The sequence below is a fragment of the Plectropomus leopardus genome, chromosome 14 (assembly GCF_008729295.1).
Source record: "Plectropomus leopardus isolate mb chromosome 14, YSFRI_Pleo_2.0, whole genome shotgun sequence".
Lineage (NCBI taxonomy): Eukaryota > Metazoa > Chordata > Actinopteri > Perciformes > Serranidae > Plectropomus > Plectropomus leopardus.
This window is the reverse complement of record NC_056476.1, coordinates 28,363,035-28,388,149: the sequence shown is the minus strand read 5'-3', so window position 1 is coordinate 28,388,149 and position 25,115 is coordinate 28,363,035. Positions and strand designations below refer to the sequence as shown.

At 39.9% G+C, this 25,115-nt stretch overlaps 1 protein-coding gene across 1 annotated transcript; it reads right to left on the bottom strand.

The window, feature by feature from the left end:
- Nucleotides 1-2,290: 2,290 nt before the first annotated feature.
- On the bottom strand, nucleotides 2,291-24,683 carry rin3 (Ras and Rab interactor 3). Its single transcript, XM_042500952.1, has 14 exons — nucleotides 24,503-24,683; nucleotides 15,726-16,361; nucleotides 14,932-15,044; nucleotides 14,718-14,790; nucleotides 14,409-14,500; nucleotides 12,679-13,741; nucleotides 10,034-10,214; nucleotides 9,776-9,941; nucleotides 8,216-8,337; nucleotides 7,899-8,085; nucleotides 6,828-6,959; nucleotides 6,545-6,711; nucleotides 5,015-5,129; nucleotides 2,291-3,327 (listed from the first exon to the last, which is right to left on the bottom strand). Exons 1-14 carry the CDS (start codon nucleotides 24,535-24,537, stop codon nucleotides 3,062-3,064), a joined length of 3,348 nt encoding a protein of 1,115 aa, XP_042356886.1. The 5' UTR covers nucleotides 24,538-24,683; the 3' UTR covers nucleotides 2,291-3,061.
- Nucleotides 24,684-25,115: the final 432 nt, after the last annotated feature.

Here is a 25,115-nt window from a genome sequence, read left to right as displayed (position 1 = left end):
GATGTTTCTTTCGAAGAAATAAACATTACCATCTCCCTTTGTCGAGAAAAAAAAAAGACATTTATATGGACTTGGGGAACAAATCTTATATTACTGAGTATAATCTTTTAACTTGATATGGTGAACGTTAGCATACAGTTGCCTAAATTTTAGCGTTGACTTGGAGAAATGGCTATGTCCATCTGATAGACTGAAGTCAAGTGTTAACTGTCCTTCTGTTTCTGTTTTGGTGTCCACAGTTCCTGAGTTAAATGTCTACCTTTCTCTTGTAACCACTAGCTCATTCATTTTGGCTTTGTCCAGTTGAGGACCTTTGGGATGGTGTCTGGCACCAGTGTGCTGGCAGTGGATCCTTCGAGTCCTATGGGTTGTGAGGTAGGGCACATTCCATGGATGCTTGTTCAGACTGGGATCTGGGGAATTTGAAGGCCAGGTCGATGCCCTCAGCTCTTAGTCCTCAGGCCATTCCTAAGCAGCTTTTGCAGTGTGATAAGGTGCATTGTCCTGCTGGGGGCATTGCCAGAGGGGAATGTTGTTGGCATATGGAGGTGGATTTGGTCTACAATGGTTTTGGGTGGGTTAAGTGTGTCAGGTGTGGTCCATATGAATGGCAGGACCCAAGGTTTGCATTGCATTGTAATGAAATGATTGATGTTATTCATCTGTCAGTGGTTTTAGCGTTTTGGTTGATCTGTGTTTTTTTAGTAGATACAATGTAGATCATTTTAGTAGATCATGTCCATGTTGAGGGCGGCACGGTGGCTTTGTGGTTAGCACTGTTGCCTCACAGCAAGAGAGTCCCTGATAACCCTTGGAACGGGGTTCGGTCCAGGCGGGGGCCCTTCTGTGCGGAGTTTGCATGTTCTCCCCGTGTCTGCGTGGGTTCTCTCCGGGGTCTCTGGCTTCCTCCCACAGTCCAAAGACATGCAGCTCAGTTGGATTGGTGACTCTAAATTGCCCTTAGGTGTGACTGTGAGTGTGTATGGTTGTCTGTCTATATGTGTCGGCCCTGCGATAGTCTGGCGACCTGTCCAGGGTGTACCCCGCCTTCCGCCCGATGACAGCCCCCCCCGCGACCCTTACGAGGACAAGCGGTTACAGAAAATGACTGACTGACTGATGTCCATGTTGATCATCGCAGCTTATCATAAGAGGACCACTCTTTCCAAGACAAACATTTGTGAATAAAGGAATCCTTAGATTTTGATACTCTGAAGTAGGACAGCAACATTCTTGGACATGTCAGTTTTAAAAACGTTCTCTGGACTTGTTGCACCCAATGGCATCTACAGTTCTTGAAAGAGTTTGTTGACCCCTCTTTCAGGGAAGGATTCAGCCATTGCTACTGTACAAAGATACCCTGTTAGTGTGCCAGTATTGAGAAACCCTCCGTCTCCGAACATAAGCTGTACAGGAAGTGGGAAGAAATATATTCGACGTTCACACATTAAATTTGATGCTTTGCCCTTGCTTGCTTTGCCCTCATGAAACAATTTCTGTGTGTGGCTTCTGACTAAAATGGAAACAAGAAATAAGGTGAAATGGTGGAGACTCTGTAGAGTTTGTCAGCATACAGGAAGCTTGTTACCTTTTAAGTGCCTCATTATGGGCCTTGCTGGAAATAATGACCTGCAGACAGGAAGCAGCTGGCCTTAACAATGGCTCTGCAACACAATGATTTTTAGAGCATAACAAGCTTTAGACACAAAGTAGTGTCACCTCACACTACCTATATTTTCATCAGAAACGCCCACCATTGCTATGGTCACAGAATTGTTTTTGTATTCATCAGGTGGAAATGACAAATTTGACAATGATCAAATTCTTGAGATATCTGAGTGAACTGTGGTTTTTGAACGATTCGATGTGAAAGCTTGCTGACATCAGCATAGATCGCTAATATTGTCCATTTCAACAGGGAGAAGCTTTTGAGCTCAACATGGTTAGGGTTTGGTACGCTTGAATCAAACTAATCTAAAGAAAAAGCGTCTTTCCTTGTGTAGAGTCTTTTCTTGCAGGCATTGACATCATGTTGCATGTTGTTTGATTGAAAGATAGCTTAAGAAAGAAGTTCAGATCTTACTTGCTTTCTCACCTCTGCATCCTTGACCCATTGCTGCAAGAAGGAAACGTCATTGTTGGACTGTCAGTTGGGGAAAGATGTATCATATTGTATCGCATCACATCGCATCGTAATAACCAGGGGGCAACAAGTGGTTTTATTTTCTATTTTGTACTAAATACTGGAACTCCTTTACTATAGAGATGGCAATTTAAACAAGAAACAGAATTGGCAAATTATAAAAGCCAATTTATTTACAATACAATCAGTATATCAGTATATAGACAAAAGTGGAATGGACCTATTGATGCTTACTAGAAATTTTGGTATGAAAATGAAAGTTTCTGTTCATATAGCTGCTATAAACCTGTGCCTTGAATAAAATATAGCTGCACAGTCCTTTGCCCCCTTTAAACAAGTGTATAAGCAGCTAATTTTCACAAAGTAATATTGATCATATTAAACTTTTTTAAAGACCTTACAGTTCATCGTGTTAATGTAATCCTGAACTGATAATAACTAACTTACAGTCTACCCCAGTTTGAAGCAGAGGCCTGAGCATCAAAGAGTAAACATATATAAACAGTATAAACATGATAAAATAAGTGCATGTTAGGATAACATGTGTTTTTACATTCTATAAAATAATTTCCTCCTTCAGTCTATGGGGTTCCAGACCCCATGTTGAGATACAAATTCAGTCCTTCATGTCTTTGTTCTGTCCTTTGAGTTGGTCACTCTTCTCTTTGGTGATAAAATAAATTCAAAACAAGGGATTCATACTCCACGTTTATCACATAATATTCTGTGATATCTTGCATGCTCTAACTCACATCAGTTGTATTTGTTCATTTAAGTTTCAATTATTTCAACACTTCAAGTGTGACCTGAGATTAAAACATTGTCCTAGATTTTGTTTGTTGATGCGGTCACCGCAGTAACACTGTCACCACAGTGATGTAGTTACCATAGAGATACAGCACTGTGATGCTGGAGCAGTTACAAGCTAATCAGACTCTCCTCCTCTGCCTCTGGCTCCACAGAGTCAGTGGCTACAAAGTCTTCTGGGAGGAAGCTCTCTGCAGGCGGAGCTGGAGGCGGGTCAGTGGGGCATCTGCGGCCAGGCTGGCTGATGGGTTGATCAACAGGGTGATAGACAAAGTAATAGGATCCAGGTTGGGAACTGTTCTTAACACTGAGGGCCAGGTCTGTCGGGGCCATGGGCTGGTGAACATCGTTCTTATACACACTGAGTATGTAGGAGTCTGTGGAAAGTAAACATGAGGCATGACGTTATCCAGAGTGAATGATAACAATATGATGATAGTTTAATAGTCAAGAACAAATTCCTGATACTCGCCAACTTAAAGGTTCTGTGCACAACATTCAGAGCATTAATATATTAGCAAACTATTTGCTATGTAATGTGCATTCCAGCTAGCAGGGAACGTTCCCACAGCATTGGCTAACGTAACCTAAAAGTTTCAATAATGTTTTAAAGAAAATGTTTTAATTTAATTTTCTAAGAACCTTTTAAGAATGTTTGTCATTTAAAATAATGTCCCTTTAAGGTTAAAAGCTGACTAAGGCATAATGTTATAATTGCAACATTCTGAGGATGTTTTGGTGATGTTGCGAGGTGAAAGATCATATTCTCATATAAAACACTCCCACAATGTTACAAGAACAATGGGGGAACATTCTCACACACCATACATGTTTGGCAAAGAGAAACACACTTGAGCTAGAGGTAGGTGCGTGCAAGCTAACTAGCAATCACTATGTCTGTATTTAGTCTTTTTATGATGTTGTTATTATTAACTGTGACATGTATTTCCACTGTAAGCACAATAAGATTATTATCTGAAAGTCACAGACGCTAATATACAAAATTAGTAAATTTAACAATAAGTTTTGCTTTTTGTTTACATATGGTAATGCTAGCTAGCTAGCTAGCCATGCTGTTGATGACTCACTCCAAGCCGTAGTGTTGAATATTATTTTGGACAATAGTCCTTCGAGTCTGTTACACAGACCTGAATGGTTGCAATTATCTCACATACAGATGATGAAGACGGTGTGCTGTTGATTTTTAGGCCAGGTAGGTTCATGTTAATGTGAGTTTTGCATATTGTAACTGTATGAAACCCTAATTTCTGTTTTTTGATATACTGTGTTTAATGGGAAATTGGATTTTTATTGAGTTTCACATGCAAGTACTATTTATATTCCATATATAGTTCATGAAAAAAAAAGTTATTTACAGCAAATAACGCTTCTTTCTGGGTAGTTTGTAGAATATGACATTACCACAATATGATCACGTTTCTTTAAATGTTATAACGCTAATTAAAATAATATTAACGGTATGTCAGTGTGTGACGTACTGAGCTGGAGTCAGGAGTCATTTAGCCTAGCTTGATTCCTATTTATATTTATTCGTAGTGTAATGCTGTCTAATGTTATATTCTGTTTTTCTGACATTGCTTTTATTACTTTTAAACTTGCATTCATTTTTGTTGCTATTAATTTAACTTGTTTCTCAATTAATAATTAATTAATAATTAATTAATGAAAATTAATAATTAAAGGGGCACTGCAAAGACTTTACACGTTAAGATCAGTTTACTGATCATGGGAAGTGTTACTCAGCCTGTAAAAACAGTTGTATGATGTTTTCTGTGCCTCAGGAGCACTTTTTTCATGTATCCATGATGTATTATAACGAGTTTCACTGTGGGAAGTGTAGGATTCTGCAGTTTTGGGAGTTTGAGCCATACCAAAGAGAGTCAGGATAGCTCTTCCTCTGCCGGGTCAGTGTTGATGACTTTTAAAATTCTGTTTGTGCGAGTTCCCCCTAACTTTATCAAGTGCATTATTACATTGCTGGAGTGCCAGCTTAAAATAGTTTGAGTGTAAACCCAGCACTGAGTGTGACAGTATGTTTCAGACCTTGTTCAAAGCGTGCAGCACACTGCTCAGCCAGCTGTTGCATTGTGGTAGTGGGGAGGACACCCAGAGTTTTGGGGTTGGTTCCGATTTCCGGACAACACACTGTCAGAAAGTCCTGTAACAACAGAAATACACAAAGAGTTAGACAAACTGTCTGGACACATCTCATCACACTCACAGTTTTGATACTTCTGTACTTCTGTACTTTTGTCTTGTGCACTTTTTCCAGATATAAGCATGATACATTGTACATCTATCTGAGTGTGTTTTCTTTTTTATTGAACTATAAAAATCTAAAACTGGAGAAACATCACTTTTCTTATGCTGCCTCCACAGGCATTTCACAAGTATTTAAAACTTTGAACCCTGAGCAAACTTGTGCAATTTCTTTCATAAATTAGTCACAATGTGTTCACTCTGTTAAACTTTTTGAGACTGGATGGTGAATCCTCAAAGTGGATATAAATGCAGTCAAGATCAGGACAGCACTCCAGTTACAACCGTTTTATTGCCACATAGACATTTAGGGTCAGATGCCCTTCTTCATCATGTACATATGACAATATGACAAAGAAAACCCACAGGTGGGGTTTTAAGATAAGTTAACATAAAAAAATACCTACAGTGCATCCCAGCAGGGGAGCCACCATTTAAAAAACACAGAATCACAGTAATATGTATTTAAATTAAACACAAAGAAATAAACAATAAAAATAAATCAGTAAATGAATAAATAATAACGATAATAATAATAATCATAATAATGTTTAAAATTAATTGTTGTCTTAAAATGTTGGCTCCCCCTGCTGGGATGCACTGTAGGTGTTTTTATGTGAGAATTTATGGTATAACCCCTCCTGTGGATTTTCTTTGTGATACTGCCGAATGTACACAGTGAAGAAGGGTGTCTGGCCTGACACGTCGGTGTGGCAATAAAAAAAAAATTACAATTGTTTTGGTTCGAGTTCTGTCCGGATCATGACTGCAGTGATTTCTTTACAAAACCTGAGAAAAAAAGGCAATGAGCAAAAAAATAAATAAAAAAATTATAGGGACAAAATGTTTAAAAAGCTAAGGAAAAGGTATATTTATGGTTATCAAGATTACATATTTAGAATTATTTTACAAAATTATAGTTTTTAGAGCACTTTTTCCAGGTTATTCTTTTTTTTAAAAAAAACTTTCTTTTTCCTTTAATCCTTTTTATTCATTTATTTATTTAACCATTTTCAGGTTTAAAAAAAAACACTTTTTAGTAGTTTCTTGCAAACTTTTGGCTAATTTCTTCTTTTCTTGCTCATTGCCTTCTTCCTATGTTTGAAATCAAGCCAATTTGCTTGATTTATATGGTTAATGTAAACTGTATTGTAAATGTGTTGTGCCATAAGATACTTACTTATAAGATACCTACTTGCTTCTGTGAGTCACTCTGACTGTTTTAGATCACACAGTGTGCCATTGTTGATAATATTCTGTGTGTGTGTGTGTGTGTGTGTGTGTGTGTGTGTGTGTGTGTGTGTGTGTGTCTACCCGCACAGATCCCTGGGCCATGCGTTCCTGGTTGAGCGTGCGCCGTCTCTCCCAGCGGTGGATGGAGTCCTGAACCTCTCGGCTAAGCTGCCGTGTTGCTGACCTCTGCTGGTCAAACGTCTTAATGTGCTCCAGAGCCCCGTAGGTGGTGGTCAGGTAATAGGAACCTACACACACACACACACACACACACACACACACACACAAACACACACAGGGTCATGATCAATAATGTGATAAACACATGGACACATCAACAGTAAAACGCAGCTCAGATATTAACCTTCTCCCAGCGCTAACGATGGGTCCATCAACTCCATCATGTATTCCACATCCAGCTGCAGGGCGGACAGATTGGATCTAGCCAGGACGTACATCATTACAGGCAGGAAGTCATCAGCACCATGGGCCCGCCCTAATCACACAAACACAAACACAAACACACATAGACACAAAGACACACAAAACACACAAATATATAAATATTTTGACAGGGAAAAATCCCATAGGATACACTTTTTTTATCAGAGACAGAGATGTTTATAAACTCATTCGTGTTTTTGCATTGTGCTGCAACAGCAGCACAATGCTGTATTGTTTAAATATGTACATCCTGCTCATAGACCTCCATAGACAAGCATCAGAAATTGTGATTTTCCTTTGGTTTTATTGAAATTTATGTTAAGGCTTGCAGTGTGACTGTAGTCTAATGCTCATGTTCGCTATGGGCCCAAAACCACAGGCACCTGAGGCGGCCTGAAAAATATATATGTGACAAGACTGAGACGGAGTGCCAGCTTAAAGGAGAACATCAATGCAAACCAATGAGGAACCCACAAACATGTCACCTGCAGAGTCTGCTTCCTGTTTTCAAAAAAAACAACAGTGACATTAATAGAGTTTTAAGGGTTAACTCTTTAAAGTCCAAGGACGCTGGCTTAATTTCTTTCAAAAACATGAACAGAAAGCAATGAGCAACTTAAGAAGAAATTACTCAAGATAGGACATTAGTAAAAAAAAAAAAACAAAAAACAAGGAAACTACCAGAAATCAAGACAATAAGAGAAAAAAGGCAAGACAATAACCCAAAAATCATTGAAATTTAGTTGTATGGACATTTTCCCCTAGCTTTTTTATTTTTTTAAATTTTCACTGTACTTATTTTTTGCAGGTTGGGAGACATTTCTTGCCAAGTTGCTTTATGTCTTCTTTTCCCATGTTTAAAAAAAAAATCCAACCAACTTGTTCACGGTTCAAAGATTTAAAGACTTATGAAAAGGCATCTGAACCCAGCACAGGAAAACTGCTGTCGATCCTGGTTTCAAAGGGTTAAAGTAGTGTTATGTGTTCTGACCTGGACAGCTGACAGACATGGAGTCGTAGATGATCTTGCAGGCCTTCAGCATGAGCTCGATCTTTTTCTGGGGAGAGTACTCCAGATGGAGGTTGTTGAGTTTGATGCTGATCTTCTCCATGGCAGAGGCCTCGGGGACGGCTGTGGTGACTCCTAACGCTGTGGTGGTACTGCCTAAAACGACAGACTGACACACACAATAACACACACACACCGTCAGCGTCACAGCTGCTGCTGCTGTCAGCCTGAATACTGCTGTGTGCTGTCTCTTGCAGCTGGAGCCGTCCCGCTGCAGCAGGGCTCCTCTGCGCTCCTACCTGGTTCTGTGCCAGCTGTTTGAGGCTGTTGTCATCGCTGCGCAGTTTCTCCAGACTCTGGTAAATAGGCTCCCTCAGTGGCTTCAGTACACTCTTACACAGAGCAGCTTCTACTATGCTCTCTGCTCGGACACACACACACACACACACACACACACACACACAATTAATTTAATCCTTAGGGACTGTTTGGCGCATTTTACATGCTATTCATTCTTATCATTTTTGATCATTTTGGCTGCGCTCATGCATATTGCATACATTTTGGCAACATTTTTGTTTAATCTTGGAATTTCCAGCTCAGCTTCTACAATAAGTCTAAAATACACTGTGGAAACTAAATTGTTACATTCAGACTGTTAAGTGCAAAAAATGCTCCATTGAAACCCATTCAAACTGTAATTTTTGATCCCACAGCCATCAAAAACATGACTCGTATTATTTCTGGGTATCATTCTGGGCTTTTGCCTTGGAATTTGTCATTTTTACTATTTTATTCCTGATGATGTAATTTTTAACCACATTTGGCTTATGGAGAAAATACGTACTATTTACACTAGGTGCACTGTCACAATCAGTGTTGCAGCTAATCATTGACATATCCCAGTCTGTGATAATAAAAAAAATCTTCTCTGCATGTAGCATATTGAAAATATTTCATTAGGTGTTGTTGGTTTTTTCATTTAAAACATGGTACTTAATTAAAAGTAATTAAGTATAATCAGGAAAATGTACTATAAGTATGAAAAGCAAAAGTACCCAATGCAGAAAAATCTTTTAAAAAATAAATCAAATAGAACACACCCAAAAACTCAAAATCTTTAAAAAAAATGAACCCCCCAAAACAGAAAAACAATCCAAATCTCAAAACAAGAAAACTTATTGTTAAAATTGTTTAAAAAAATAAAAAATCAAAATGATAGAGAATATATTAAACACCCCGAACTTCAAAATTAAAAAAGAAAAACAGAAAAAATTGCCACAAAAAATTCCTAAAAAAGAAGTAAAAACTCAAAATTATAAACAAAATTAAAAATCACACCCCCAAATCTCATAAGTATTTACTCAAAGAAAAGACTGTGTTTATCAAGTTAGTTGGTAGTTATTATGTCAAATTAATTATTTAACTAATTATTGCAGCTTATTACTTGTACAAACTGTTTAGTAATTTAATTTATAACAAGCATCATATTTTATAAACCCCTCTTATGTTTTTTTTGTGCAAAAATCAAAATATGTAAAGTAAATAAAGCTGTCAGATAAATGTAATGAAGTAAAAGTACAATATTTCCCTCTGAAATGTAGTGGAAATATAGTGAAATAAAGTGGCATGAAAATAAGATACTTGAGTAAAGTACAAGTACTTCCAATGCATACTTAGGTACAGTACCAGGGTAAATGCATTTAGTTACATTCCACCAATGAAATAAGCAAAATATAAAAAACAAAGAAATAGCGGCTTAACGAAATTCCACACATAGTCCCACATAACACTTCAGGAATTTAATTGAATAATAATAACAAAAACAAAGTAACTAAAACTTAAGTTTTTGAAGTTACCCAATTTGTCTTGTGTGTATTGATGTTCCAGCATCGCCTGCAGCTCTGTGCTCTGCAGCAGGTAACTCTTGAGCTGAGTCATCATCTGTCTGATCTCCTGTAACAGCTCGGTGGAGGACGAGTGGTTAGACATGGTCTCCAAGGTGAACGCACGATGCTCTTTCACCTAAATACAAAATGTGAAAGCAAAACTGTATCAGCTGATTGTTGAACTCAGATCAGACACTAATGAGTACCTCTCTCCCTCAGCGTACTCACCAGGTTACCAAAGTAGCTGAGAGGGTCCCTGGCCAGCTCGACGATGCGCTGTGTGAGGCGGCGGTCATGGCTGATGAGGCCAGTGAGGACGGTGGACAGGCGGTAGCGGGCTCGGTCCAGCATGATAGTGGTGGGGGTCCTCCTGACTGCTGCCTTCGGGCTGCGGCTCCCTGCAGGACGACTGGAAAGAAATATTCTGTAAGTCTTTCTTTACTTTTTCTTCTTATCTCTTATACGTCTTACACTAACTTTGAACCGTTTTCAGCACAGTCTTTGATTCAGTGTCCTTGTGACTCATGACACACTATTCAAATAGAGAAACTTTCATTGAGGAATGACTCGTGACTTAGATTTCTTTGAACAACACTGTGGCACAGATTGATTATAAGATCCAGTCTTTACTCATCTGAAACTCTCTGTGCAGAGAAGAGATTAAGTTGTACGCACAGCTCAAAACATTTTGATGATGTGAACTCTGTGCAGAGTTTCTGTCTGTGTTTATGAACAACATGCAACCTTGTCCATCCTGGTTTTGCATGTCTAATATTATCCTTGGCTATTGCTGCCTTCACTTGCTCCTCAGAAATATTGGATTTATTTACCGTATTTATGAGTTATGGGCATATGAACGGCCCACCAAAGTCAGAATTATGAGTGGGAAATTTCGATGATAAATGAGTTGTGGAGTTGTGATGTGCAGAAATGGTGGAAAGCATAGAAACAGTGTCAAGAATTGACAGTAAAAAGTTTTTTATTTTATTCCCAGTAGTTATCATTTACTTTAAGTAGTTGCATATTTTTGTATCTGCATCTATTAGCTGTAGCAAGCAAGCAAAGTATAAAGCATGCCAGATGAATATACTCATGTTGATAACAATGATATTTTATAACAAGAGTCGCTGACTTGATGTTACAAATGCAAAAACAAGTCAGTGTTTGGTTAGTGGTAAGAAACTTTTTTATTAATTTACTGGTTTTCAATTTTTGATCACATGTAAAGTGTAATATGGTATTAATGTTAACTGCTGTCCATGTCGAGTGACCTAAATTAAATATAAAAAAATAATGTATAAAATAATTTAGAAAAATATACTGTATAAGATATTTAAAAAAAATAAGATATAGAAAAAAGAAATAACATGTTTAAACGCTCTTTGCATTAAAATGCAACCTATCTATTTTGCAGCTTCCATGTTGTTCCCACTTTACCAACTCAGAGCTCATGAACACAAGAAAGTCAGAAGAACTTCCCAACTCGTAAACTCTGACTGTCTTGACTTATATGACCGTAGACTCATATGAGCGTAGTCTATGTATTTGTAGTTTCTGGACCCCTCTCCATTCTGTCATTTCCAGCAATAGATGAGGGTAAACTGATCTTAATGCTACATTTTACGCAATTAATGAAAACAACTTTAAACAGTGCAGACTGCTCTGATCTTTGGGGCCTCACATCTTATCAGAGATCTTTCAGTGGCTGTGTCAACCTCCGCTCTCGTATCTATTCTGGAAAACTTCTTTCCTCTTTTTCCTGTTCTGTATTTGCGTCACATAATTATAAAAACATGACTTAACTAAAATGCTATTAAACTGACCATTGAATATTACCCTTAAAAACAACTTCTAGTCTTCTAGTCCAGGCTTAGCATCGAATGTAGCACTGTGGCTTTTAACCAGAGAGACTCGGGTTAGCACAGTTTGACCCATCTGTGCATCACAGAATGCATTTTTCTGATTACAGCTTGTGCTCTGGTTATATGCTCCGTGAATTCTCTGTGCTGCAGCATCATGAGCTGTGTCCTCTGTAACATCTACAGGGTCTAGCCAGTAAGGACCAAAGCCTGGGACACGTTTATGTCAAGTGTTATCTTGACTTTTATATTTGCACTGATTCTACTGGCACTCCTCCCTCAGGGTAATCGAAGTTTTGTCCTTACCTTATCTGATCTTTGTCCATTGAGCCCTCAGGTTTTCAAACAGTCTTTTTCAGAAGATTAAACTATCCATTTGCATCGAGTTCAAGACTGTTTGCTTATTTTATCACTGGAATTGAACATTTGCTAAACCCCTCGCACGCAGAGTTATTGTCCAATCATAGCTCAGCAAACCTTGACTCATCCTGGGGATTTCCCCACATGTTAGTGAGCTTCAGTATGAACAGTATTTAGTACCAGAAACTCAAACAGATACTGCAAATGTCAGGCTAATCATCTGACCACCCACCAGAGTCATCAAGTGTTTCTATAAACGGAGCATGTCAGACATCAGTAGATTGTGCAGTTACAGGTTAAAAAAGCCCTACAGGATCCTGGTTGCTATCAGAGTACAGGCTAGTGTCAGAGGCTCTGATCCTATATTTTTCAAAATTTCAATATTAGAACGAACTAATTAACTGAATAACTGAATCTATCAGTGACACAAGGCAGGTTTCCTTTAACCCTCAATGGAATGCACTCATGATATTCATACTGGTGGTAGATGGAAATGCACATTAATTAGCATTTTCTGTTGCTGTTTTTCTGTGAATTTGGTTCAGCTTTGTGCTACTCTGGTACAGAAACCTGGCCATTGTTAACATGCAGACCATGTGAGGATGGACAGTTTGACAGACGTAGCAACAGTAACTAAGGGTCAATGAGACCTACTTGTTTTGCTCCTGCTCCTGGTTCAGCTCTCCTTCTTCCTCTGTGCTGCTGGCAGAGCAGGAGTCGGGGTCGGTTCCCAGCACAGCGCCCCCTTGTGGCGAGTACAGTGACACATCCGGCCGCCGTGCGGGAGAGGGAGGGGGCACCCTTATCCCAGCACTCTGATTGGCTAATCCTCCTCCTGCGGGCTGGCTGGAGCACACAGGTGCGTCCGGGGAGCTGGGTTTCCTCCTCGGTGGAGGGACAGGGCGGGACGGTTTCTTCACTGATGGCACACATTGGGAACTGGATTTCTGTTTGTCCTCCTCTTTTTCTGTTTTCACCTCCTTTTCCTCCTCTTTCTTTCTCTTGTCCTCTTTAACCTCCTCCTCCTGATGCTGGCTGCTGTTCTCTTGCGCCCCCCCCTCACCCACCTGACCTGATTTACTTCCAGTTTTCTCCTCCCCTGTGTCTCCTCCCCCCTCTCCTCTCTCAGTCTTCTTTGCTGGATTTTGTCCCTTCTCTCTCTCCGTCCCCTCTCCTACCTCTCGGTCAGTGCTTTTCCTGGAGGAGGTGCGACGGAGAGGAGCAGGAGGCAGTGGGGGAGCGGCTCGGCTCTGCGGGGGGACAGGAGGCCTCGAAGGAGTAAGTGATGTCGCGACTGACTTCCTCTCTTCTTTCTCCCCCAGTCCTCCCTTTCCTTCCTCTTTTCTGTCAGCTGCTGGAGGTGCAGAAGATGAAGTGTGAGGCGAGGGGGGAGTGGAGAAGAGGAGGCCCATCCCTGAGCCCAGGCTGGGAGGTCGGGGTGGGGGGCGCTTGTATTTTATCTCCTGGCTGGGTGTGGCTTTAGTTTGACCTTTAACCTCTGTGCTGGTCTTCTGTGGTGCCTCTCCGTTCTGCAGGGAGGAAGTGGTGCTTTGATTGGTGATGATATCAAGTTTGGAGACAGAGAAGGGGTTCAGCTCTCTGCTGGGGCTCTCCTCCACAGGGACTGGGTTGACATATAAGTACAGTCTGCTTTGGTTCTGATGGAAAACCAGGTCCTGGTTCTTTGGCTGCTGGTTCAGATCAGACGTCCAGAAATCTGCACCACATGCAGTCAGTGTTAGAGAAACATTTATCAGGTTTATCACTCATTTATTTTCATTATTATCAGCCACGACAATGTCACAACAGCTAGCTGTTTTCACCTTGTGAGTCTGTGTGTGTGAGTCTGTGTGTGTGTGTGTGTGTGTGTGTGTTATCATGGCAAAATGTGGTCCATGTGACATCTATTGTAGCAGGAACCACCACAGAAGACGTTTTGACTTTTCCAGCTGTTTATATGTCTGTCTGTCTGTCTGTGGACAGATTTTGTCATAAGGATAAAATGTTAACCCTGCAAGATGCAGTCACAAAACTTAACAGGCGTTTTAACATAATAATGAAAGTCAAGTCTGAAGATAGGTGTGGTCTGGGGGCCACTGCCTCATCACTTCATGCCCTTGACACATTCATTTTAAGAAAGTCCAGGGCTGCAAAATGAAATGACTACTGTTATAGTATATATGTTGTTGCACTCTGTTAACTGACATTTCTTTGCCCCACACTGATGCAAAAATACAATCGCCAGTTATTACCTAAACTGCATATTACTTCAGTGATAAAATAAATCCATGTCATAACTGTTTTATGTTTAATTTCTATTCTGTTAAGGATATGTGTCCAGAAAGCTAAAGTGATGCTAAAGCTAATGGTGTGGATGTTTCTACCTGCACCCATAGCAGAGATGACCTCCAGCTCCTCTTTCTTAGTTGCTGTGGCAATAACCTGCGGTAACCTCAGTGGGATGGCCAGGATGTCCCTGGAGTCAATAACAAAAAAGCCAGCATTTTTTTGGGGGGGGGGTAGTTTTTATTTGCATTTATCTGCACATGCATACACACACACATATAGATACAGATATATGCACAGAAGCCATGTTTTATGGCTTTGCACATGTTTTCTTTGCGTTGCTGCATGTATCTGCACATACAGATGTACATGTGTGCACATATGTGTGTGTGCTGTCGTTTTGTTACCTGCTGGCACAGTAGAAGGAGATCAATTTAAAGATGTCATCAAACACCAGTGAGGAACCATCCAAGTGAAAAACTGGAACAGAAAACAATTTTACAATGAATCACTAACTGCTCTGCTATCTGCCATGCAAATCTGGTATTTTATTTTTTTCACTATTTGAAGCTTTTGCAGCAGCTCTCTCGAGCAGCAGCTGCATTAGTGTGTAACCCGTACATGTCTTGTGTTGTTTGACCATCAGGTTGTTTACGAGCGGCGCTCTCTGCTCATCAGGCAGGCGCACTGACAGTGTCATAGCCTTGTCCTCTGTGCTGTGAACCAGGAATGCCTGCAAATGTAAACATGTGGTTACAGCTCTGAGGTCAGAATGTAGAGTCAAACGCTGTTAAGTTTTAGTGCACAAACACTTAGAATATGCAGCACAGGATCAACAGCAAAAACAACACACCGATCGCTACAGTCTGTGTTAAAATTCAGCCAATGAGAGTTTTCAAAGCAGATATTTTTACAGATCTCATAGTTTTCTATTTTTTCCAAGACTGAAAATGATATTAAATATTAAATATTCATAGGAATAAAGAACCCTACTCAAAGTTTGTACTGTGCAGCTGTATTATCTAGGGAAACATAGGTTTCTGACTGGGACTCGGTATCGGCAGATACACAGATGACTCGGATCAGGATGGAGACATCTCTAGTAAAATATGTTAGAAATATGTGTTTTGCCTTGTCATGGTATAAAAAAACAGCAGAGTAAGTGTTTAGAGCATGAAAGTATGTGAAGTGTCTGCCATTGTCGAGGCCACAAGTGGTGCTGCACAGAAAGATAAAGCTTTCCAGTCGATTGTCATAAGACATCCATAACTCAGCCTTTGTTTTAAACTTTATTTGAAAGATCTGAGATGAAATCAGTGTGTAAGAGTGAGTGAGTGTGTGTGTGTGTGTGTGTGTGTGTGTGTGTGTGTGTGTGTATGTGTGTGTGTGTGTGTGTGTGTGTGTGTGTCTCTCACCCAGCCGTCTCTTTCTCCAGTATACTTGTTGTTTGGTCTTGGCTGAGTCCTTTGAGCTGCCACACTGAGACGCTCCCAACCAGCCTATCTATAGCACTCAGGATCGGAGGAGTTGGAGAGGATGGTGGGATAACAGGAGGAGGTGGAGGAGGAGGTGATGATAAGGAGGAGGAAGAGATTGTTGGTGATAAAGGGGCAGGAAGAGGAGGAGGTGTAAAAGTTGGAGTAAGATCAGAGGAGACAGCTGGCTGGATAGAAAGCAGGGGAGCAGGAGATGCTGGAGTAGGGGACAGAGGAGGAGGGAGAGATGGAGGAGGGTTTAAGGAGGGAGAGGGAGCAACTGAAGGAGGAGGAGGATTGGAAGAGATGGGCGGAGGGGGTTTGGAGATGGGAAGGAGAGGGGGAGGAGGTTTGGAGACAGGAGGGAGAGGGGGAGGGAGGGTTGGAGGAGTGGACGGAGGTGGAGGAGGAGAAGAAGGGAGCTGGGAGGACTTCATCGCAGGAGGTGGCGGTTTGGGTCGACATGGCCGGACCGGAGGGTTTGAGGCGGGCAGGGAAGGTGGAGAGGATGGGGGGATGGAGGCAGACGAGGGGATGGATGGAGTGTCGACTGATCCTGTCAGAGGGCTTGTGTGGCTGTGAAGGAAGAAAGAGGTCAAAGGTCAAGGATGGAAATAACATGCGGAGGATTTGTTTATATCTAGTCTGCAGTTTTCCTCCAGAAACAAGCATCTGGTCACCAGCACCTGAGTCATTCTCAGTGACCGCAGGGACACTGACATGCAGTTTGTGCCACACAATGTGTTTCATTACTGTGCATAATTGAGACTGTTGTTGAGAGGATCAGGAGCCAGCTGTGCTTTCAAGAATCTGAGCCATTGTTTAGCTGTGTGGCACAAAACAGGGTCTGCTATTGCAAATAATCTTAATCTGAAAGAAAGTTAAAGGATAAAGCTGGTGTTATTCTAGATTTTTTCATATTATCAATTTCATATATATATATATATATATATATATATATATATATTCTGATATCTTTATATATTTTTTAATTTTAAAGTTTTGGGTGTACATTTATATTTTTTATCATGTTGATTTTTGGAATGTTCTTTTTCTCTTTTTCATTATTTTGATTTTTTTTCTTTTTATAATTTTGTGTGGGGGTGTTGTGCTCTAATTTTTTAAATGATTTTGAGCTTCTTTTTGAAAAAAAAAAGTTTTTCTGCATTGGGTGCTTTTACTTTTTATACTTAAACTACTTTTTCTTGATTATACTTTCTCTTACATAAGTACCATCTTCAATGCAGGACTTTTATTTGCCCGTCAATCATTCAATCCACCTACTGACAACAAAATCAGCTCATGTGGTCTACAAGTAACCAGAACTACGTCACTTTAGAAACATCGATATAATATGCATATAACATACAAAGTAACATGTCTGTGGTTTGCAGAGATGTTAGACGCTGTATACTGTATAATGCGGCTCTAATGATGCACATTAAACGCGTGTTGAACCCGTTCATATGAGTCAGCCATCACTCTGTCATTGTTAGAGAATAACTGATAATCCAGAATTGTAGAGTAACAATGGGCTTCATGTGCAAAGAAAGTTTTGTATCACGTCTACACTTCATTTAATATTCACATGCTCCCTCTCTTGTTCTCACTCTGCAGTTGGTGATAAAATCTCTTTCGGTTTTTCACTGCAAGCGACAAATTCCACATAATTTAGGCCTTAAATTATTTATGAATGCAGCTTTAGAATTGAGTCATAGTTGTGTAATTTCCTTTTAAAAAAAACGTAATTTCCTAAAACAGCACAGCACAGTTAACATTAGTCAGGAGCAAATAGCACATTTGTTGGGTACTGTTCAGACGGATCCACATTTGTGGCAGCAGGACGGTGTATGTGCGACCAATACAAAACAAACAACAGTGTGTGTGTGTGTGTGTGTGTGTGTGTGTGTGTTTGTTCATGTTCATGGTAATGAAGGAACATGTCACCCAGTGCAATAGTGTGGCTAAATTATGCGATTTTGAATGACGATGGAGCTCTGTGGCACAGAGGAATAAGATACATACAGTAACAGGTCAACTGGTCATATATAACTTTAAAGGGATAATTAGGATTTTTTGAAGTAGTAGTATGTGTAATTGTCCTCAGTTTGGATCTGACATGTGAGCTAAGCAATGCTCTGATGTGGATGGGGTCAGTAACATTTATTTTAGCCACCTAAAAAGAGTCCCAGCTAAAAAAAAAATCAATACTGGAATAAGTGTATGCAACATTGTGGTTATTGTCACCACTGCCTGTTCTGATGGTGAAGACTTTAATGGTTTCAGTTTCCCATCAAAGCCACCAGACTCCAATGACAGAAACGTCATTTTAGCTCGGTGAACACAAGAGCTGCTGGTCAACAGTTATTTAGTTTGTGTTATTGTGTGACTTTGGCATTTTAAAAGGGTCAGTTCAGATTCACCAAAGTCACACAATAACACATCTTAAATCTCTGTTTTTCCCAGTGGAGTCTGGCTTTGAAGAGAGTGATGTGACAGCTTCATTTTCCCATTAAAAATCACTTTCTGACAATAAAGGAAAGCAGTGAATAAACACCAAATACAGCGAGCACTTACGTACACTGATATTTGTTTTTTTAGGTGGCACTTTTTTTTTTTTTTTTATTCATGTTTTTGTCAGACAACAGAGCATAAGAATCATTGACTACAACAATCATTACATCCATATAGTCAGCTCTCTGTCCTTTTTTTTTTTTGGTTTTGAATAAGCAAGACAAACAGAACTACATAACAGCTAGCACAAAAAAAACCAAAAAAAACAAACAAAAAAAAACCAAAAAAAACACAAACAAACAAACAAAAACAAAGTGCCTACAAACTTAACTTGACATCTGGGTATACTTGACTCGTGACTTTCACATCCAATACAGAATATACCTAACTCACAATATCTGACAAAGCAGATGCATCCTCTAAATATTGCAAAAAGGGACCCCAGACTTGGTTAAAGATATCTTCTCTCCCCTTAACTCTGTAAGTTACCTGTTCATATAAAGCCATTTTGGTCATTTGTTCAGTCCATTCTTTAAAACAACAAACAATAAATGACTTCCAGTGCCTTAATATTATCCTACAGCCTGTTGTGGTGGCTAGACGCACCCATACTCGCTGTCTTCCAGTTAGATTTATGTTATCTGGTAAAAGGGTTAGACTTAGAAACATTAATATGAAAAAGACCATTCAAGAGCTTAATGATCCCATCCCACAAGTGATCATTTTTTCCACATCCATACAGCATATGAACTAAAGTCCCTATTTCTTTCTGACATTTCCAACAAGTATCTTTGTCAACTAATTTCAGTTTAGCAAGTTTACTGGGGGTCCAATAGTTTCTGTGGAGTAATTTGTAATAGATAAGCTGGGACTGTGTTTCGTGTGAGCAACCATACCAAGATGCAACCAGTTTCTTCCAGCTATACTCTGAAACCTGAATTCCCAAGTCTTTCTCCCAGCACGTTTCAGCCCCTCTAAATGAGGTGCACGTGCCTCTCTAAATATCCCATAGAACTTAGAAGCTCTGATTCTTCTGTTACCAGGAATTAGGAATAACTCTTGGATACTAGATGGGGGGTCTAGGCCAGTTTTCAAATTAGTTTTAATACAGTGTCTGATTTGTAAAAATCTCCAAAACTCCTTCTGATCTAGGTGAAATTCTTGTTTAATGTCAATGAATGATTTCAAGCCATTTTGACCAAATACATCCCCCAATTGGTTAATTCCTGCACTAGCCCACTCAGCCCACATGAAAGGTGATTTACCAATTAATAGGTGGCACTTTTTTAAGGTCGCGAAATCACATTTTGTTGCTGGCCCCCATACACAGCAGTACACTGTTTAGCTTCCATGTCGGACTCTTTTCTTGTCCGCTTGTTCTCACAAGGGTCGCGGGGGGCTGGAACCAATCCCAGCTGTCATTGGGTACGAGGCGGGGTACAACCCAGACAGGTCGCCAGACTATCGCAGGGCCGACACGTACAGACAGACAACTTTTCACACTCACAGTCACACCTACGGGCAATTTAGAGTCACCAATCAACCTGAACTGCATGTGTCTGGAATATGAAAGAGAGCCGGAGAACATGCAAACTCTGCACAGGGCGGCCCCCGCCCATGGACCAAACCTTGTTTCAACCTGGGATCAAACCAGGGACCCTCTTGCTGTGAGGCGACTGATGCTAACCATGACACTACAGTGTCTCCCAACTTGGGACATGCCGACTTAAATCTGTTGTTTGTGATATATTATCTGTAGAAAAGTACCCCATACAACCCCACTTCAAAAAATCTGAACTAGAATGCTAGCTAACCTAGCTGGGGTACTGGCTGTTTTTGTCTCTTGTCCAAATTTTTGCTCCTCAGAAACAATTGTCTAACAACAGGAAGGGAGACGAGAGTCAAATGCAACACTGTCATAATAAGAGGAAGCAGAGCTTATGTGGGAATCGGAAAAGGTAGTCATAACTCTGAGCAATAATATCACCATGAGAAAGATGCAACAATAAGATACAACTAGCAACCAACTTAACTTAGCCTTCAGATGGCAGAGAACGCCTTTCTGTTGGTCTGATGGTTTTACTTTGTTGAGCTTAGAGATATGACAACACAATCTTTATTTACTTGAACTCTAAGGCAGTTTCACTCACATTCAATCAGCACTGCCTTCAGTATAACAGCATGTTCATATTAACTCAGTTTAATACAGTGTTTGTTGAGATGCTGTTTGCAGTTAGAACAAAATACAGGCTTTTAATGAGAAAACAATGTGACCACATCAGTCCATTTTTAGATTTTACACGGAGGCTTCCAGTGCTGTTCAGGCTGTTTTCTTGCCCTTTTGGTGAGTTTTGGTTAGGCAATTAATACAAATCACAGCGGATAGTGGCAAATTGTTGTCAAACTTTGTGTTGCATCACAAGCAGAATGACGCAATGCGCTGCTTGTGCCCTTTGAGCTACTGCTCTGTCTCTGTTTGTACTTAAAGCTAAGCTATGTGTTCAGGTCAAGAGAACAACTCCTTTATTGTGGAAAAAACACCACAGTCAATCCCATAAACCATTTTGGGCCTGGACAACCAGCAGCAAATCAAATTAGTATACCCATTATCTGTCCTTACATATGTAATGTTACATGTCAGATGTCCACATGAAACAAGATCAAAGTAAAAAATGATGTAAATAAATGTAAAAGAATTGGGAGCAAAAACTCAGGCATAAGACCTTTCTAAATACTTCCAACATTTTCTACTTTACAAGCAAGCAATTCATGATAGATGTCATTATAAGGTCATCTGCTCCAGATGCTACTATAAATGTTTACATTATGTAGCAAACACTGCAACATGTAGCCACATGCTAATGACAGGTGAAACATCTAGTTTGGGCTGCAGATGTTAATTTCTCCCTGATTTAGGATCACATTCCTGCTGGAACACGTTGGGTTGTGTTTAAACGCTTTTGTTGGTAAATTTTTAGCAAGAGCAAGTGCAGCTTAACTTTGTTACAGTCATTGCCTGGCTACAGTACACTGCTACATGTAGCCATCAGCTAACATTAGGGAACTATGTAATCTTGGATGCTGATGATGTTACATTTTCCCTTATATTTGATGGTAGACCTGCTGGAGCATATTCAGTTGTGTTTATTAGCTTTAATTGGAACCTTTTATGTGTGATTTTTAGAAAGATAAAGTACAGCTATACATTGTTACAGTTATTATCTGGCTGCAAGTACACTGCTACATGTAGCTACATGCTAACATTGTGGAAACATGTCATGTTGTTTGCTGATCTTGTTCATTTCTCTGATTTTGAATTATATTCCTGCTGGAACATGTTTGGTTGCGTTTAAAAACTTTTATTGATGCCTTTTAATAGGAGAAGGTGCAGCTGTTCTCCGTTACTGTCATTACCCACCTCAACCACACTGTTACATGAAGCTATAACGTCAAAGAAAATTTAACCCCCATTTCTAATCTACTGGAACATGTCCAGCTTTCATTTGATATTTTTAACAGGAGAATGTGCAGCTATACTCTGTTACAGACATTCCTCAGCTGCAAGCACGCTGCTACATGTAGCTACATGCTAATGTCAGGAAAATATGTAATCTTAGTTGCAGATGTTTTTCACAGTAGAAAGTGCTGCAATTCCCTGTGACAATTATTCCCCTCGCTGTAAGAGTGCAGATGTCACGAGATGCCGGAGACCTTGAAACGCTGACCAATCAGAGCAGACCAGACTTTTCGGGGAGGGGAGCTTAAAGAGATGCTAGAAAATGTTGTTCTTCAGACAGAGGATGAGGTTAACGAAGTGTTTTTGATAATTAAAGTTGAGTAGTGTAGAAGTAGTAGCAGTAGAAACCCAAAATACAAATATTAATCTGAAAATGACCATTAAGTCGTAGGTCCTCTTTAAAGAGAAAGAAAGACATCTTGTGCCAGATCTGTGATTTTAAATGTACCATAGGGAGTTTAGAGGTAATAACGGGTCAGTTCACCCAAAGTGAACCCAAACAAAACAAACAAACAAAAAAACCCACAATATTTTCTCACTTTAATAGACTTTCCATGTAGTTTTTGGCCCAGCTTATCCAGTGACCCCACTGTCTGCACCTATCATTGGATCTCTTATCTACAATAGAAGTAGCTCTTTCCCAAACTGTGGTCTGTTTAGAGCGAGATCAGTCTTCCTTGAATATCCTTCAAAATTGAGGAAATCACATGTCTACAGAGCTAGACCCCAAAATCCTGTTTTAGCCACATGCACACGTCACACTTGCTCACATGTCCTGCTTGCTCACAGGAAAAGGGCAGAATAACCATGAGGTCAGCTAAATCTTCTCTGGGGTAGCAACGTTGCAGTTGTCAGAAAAAAAAACGCAGCACATATTCTGGAACATATTCTTTATGGTTTTATCTCCATAACCATTTGGTAACATCATATGCAGATATTCAGTGCATATTATCATAGTCTGAGAGAGTTGTTTTCAAATGTGTGGTATGAGCTTTCTTTGTAGTTCTTGGGATAGCACACCATCACTTTACTGATTGGTGGGAAATAACTAAGTATATTTACTGAAGTACTGTACTTGAGTGCAGATTTGTAATGCAATTGTTTAAGGCCCGCTTTACTCAGGTATTACCATACCATGCCACTTTTACTTATGCTCCACCATAATGTACTTATACTTTTAATGGATTATTTTTATTCAACAATATTAATACTTTAACTTGTAGGAATACTTCATCCACAAAATGACCATTTGTATATAAATTACTCACCCAGTGTTACATAAAATTCATAAATAAAACTTTTTTTTCTTGCATGCCTCCACAGCGAAAAAAGCGAGAAAATTCATAATGAAATTAAGTAAATGGAGTCCGCATTTAAACAACAGCCAAACTATATCAGGCCATCCCATTTCAAACTCTCACTCAACTTGTTCAACATAATCCAAGTCTCATTTATCCAGTTGTGCTCAGTGTGTGTATTTACATGAAAACCTGGCTATTTAAAACACTTTGTTCTGCAGGTAACATGCATGGTCAAGCTTGTTCATTGAAATCTGCTTATGCATTTCACCGAGTTTGAATGTACATGCTTGGCTGGCATGCTACTCCTTTGTGTGTGAGACTGAGTATGTGGAAGTTTTTTTTTAAATAGTAATGTTTTTCGAGACAATGAATGTGATTGTGAAGCACTGAGCAAACAATGAGATAAATAAAACTTGGATTATACTGCACAAGTTGTGTGAGAGTTTGTGAACGGATGTTTGATATAGTTCTTGCTTTTGTTAAACATGGACCTCATTTACTTTAGGTCATCAAGAATTTTATCAATTTTTGGATTCTTCGTTCACTGTAGAGACGTGAGAAAATCTGTTTTCTTTACAAATCCAGTGTAACATTGGGTGAGTAACTGATAAACAAATAGTCATTTTGTGGGTTAAGTGTTCCTTTGCGTAATACATCTAAATACATCATCCACCCTTGCCTTTGCGTGACCTAACATGACCTTTAGGATAATCACATTCTCATGAAGTAAAGGAAAAAAGCAAAACAATCCAGGCACTAGCCTTTCTAACAAAATAAATGTAGAAAGTTAATCATAATGTACAATTAATTCTTTTACTCTTAATGAAAAAAATATTGTAAGACTCAGCAAACGCTGCAGCCTTGACCAGCCTCAACATGTTAACCGACACAAAGAGCAGCAAGTGCCGCTCGAACAAAACGGCTCCTAAATCACATCATCATTTAGTCGAAAGTTAAAAGTCGGGTGGTTATCTCTCAACGAGTGACATTCAAACGTGCAAAAAGAGTCCCACACGCCTTTTTTCAAGTGGTCAGTGGAAACTTTCAACTTCTCACACAAGTTGGATGAAACAAACCCCAACTGTCGGCATTTCTCTAACTACACGGTCACAGCTCTCTCCGTGCAACTCATGTTAGAAATCAGATTTAGTGAAACACCATCAACACAGGATCTGCTATTTTTTTTTAAAAAAACTGAGAAGCTATTGACCTAAATATTAGTTGGTGAGTCATCACATCTGTTTTTCCTGCTGTTGCTGTCTAACTTTCGACCCCCGACTCCCTCTCCCCTCCACCACAGCTACAGCCCCCGCTCTCTGACAGCAGAGTTCAGCTCTGCGCTGTTTTCACCTCGCTACATTATCACCGAGCCGTCACGCACTCACCCTGCGTCCTGGGAAACAACGCTGGCTTCCATCATATTTCCACAGATTGAGTGCTGGACTGCTCTCTGTCACTGTGTGTCTCTCAGCTCCATCGAAGAACCCCGCCTCTTCTCTGGCCCCCCTCCTTTTTTCTTCTCCCTCCTGTTGATCGGACTGAATAAGGAAAAACGAAAAGGCAAAGGGAAAAAGCGGTCTCTCTGTCAGCCCTGCCCTCCGTTTCTGCCTCGACTTCCTGAGCTGATCGTCAGGCAGGAAGAGGCCGAGCACTTTGGGCAGACTTCTTCTTCTGTCTTTTTTTTTTTTTTTTGGTCTATGACATGTTCTCTTTCAGATTCAGTCTCATGCAATCATGCTTTCTGCTTCTACTTTTCACAGTCATGTGCTATTACTGTACCAACTTATGTGACCCTATAATCTTTGCTCGTTTTTGCATATTCAAACAGTATTTTTCAGTAATTAAAAAATCTTACAGAAAAACGACCCCTGCTCAGATTCTGCATATGTGGCCTAAATATTCAGCAGATTCCCTGTTAGCCTCCTCCTCTCCTCCCCTCTCCTTTAAAGATTTCCAGATGCTCCCTGTTCACTCTGGAATGTCTCTACAACTTCATGT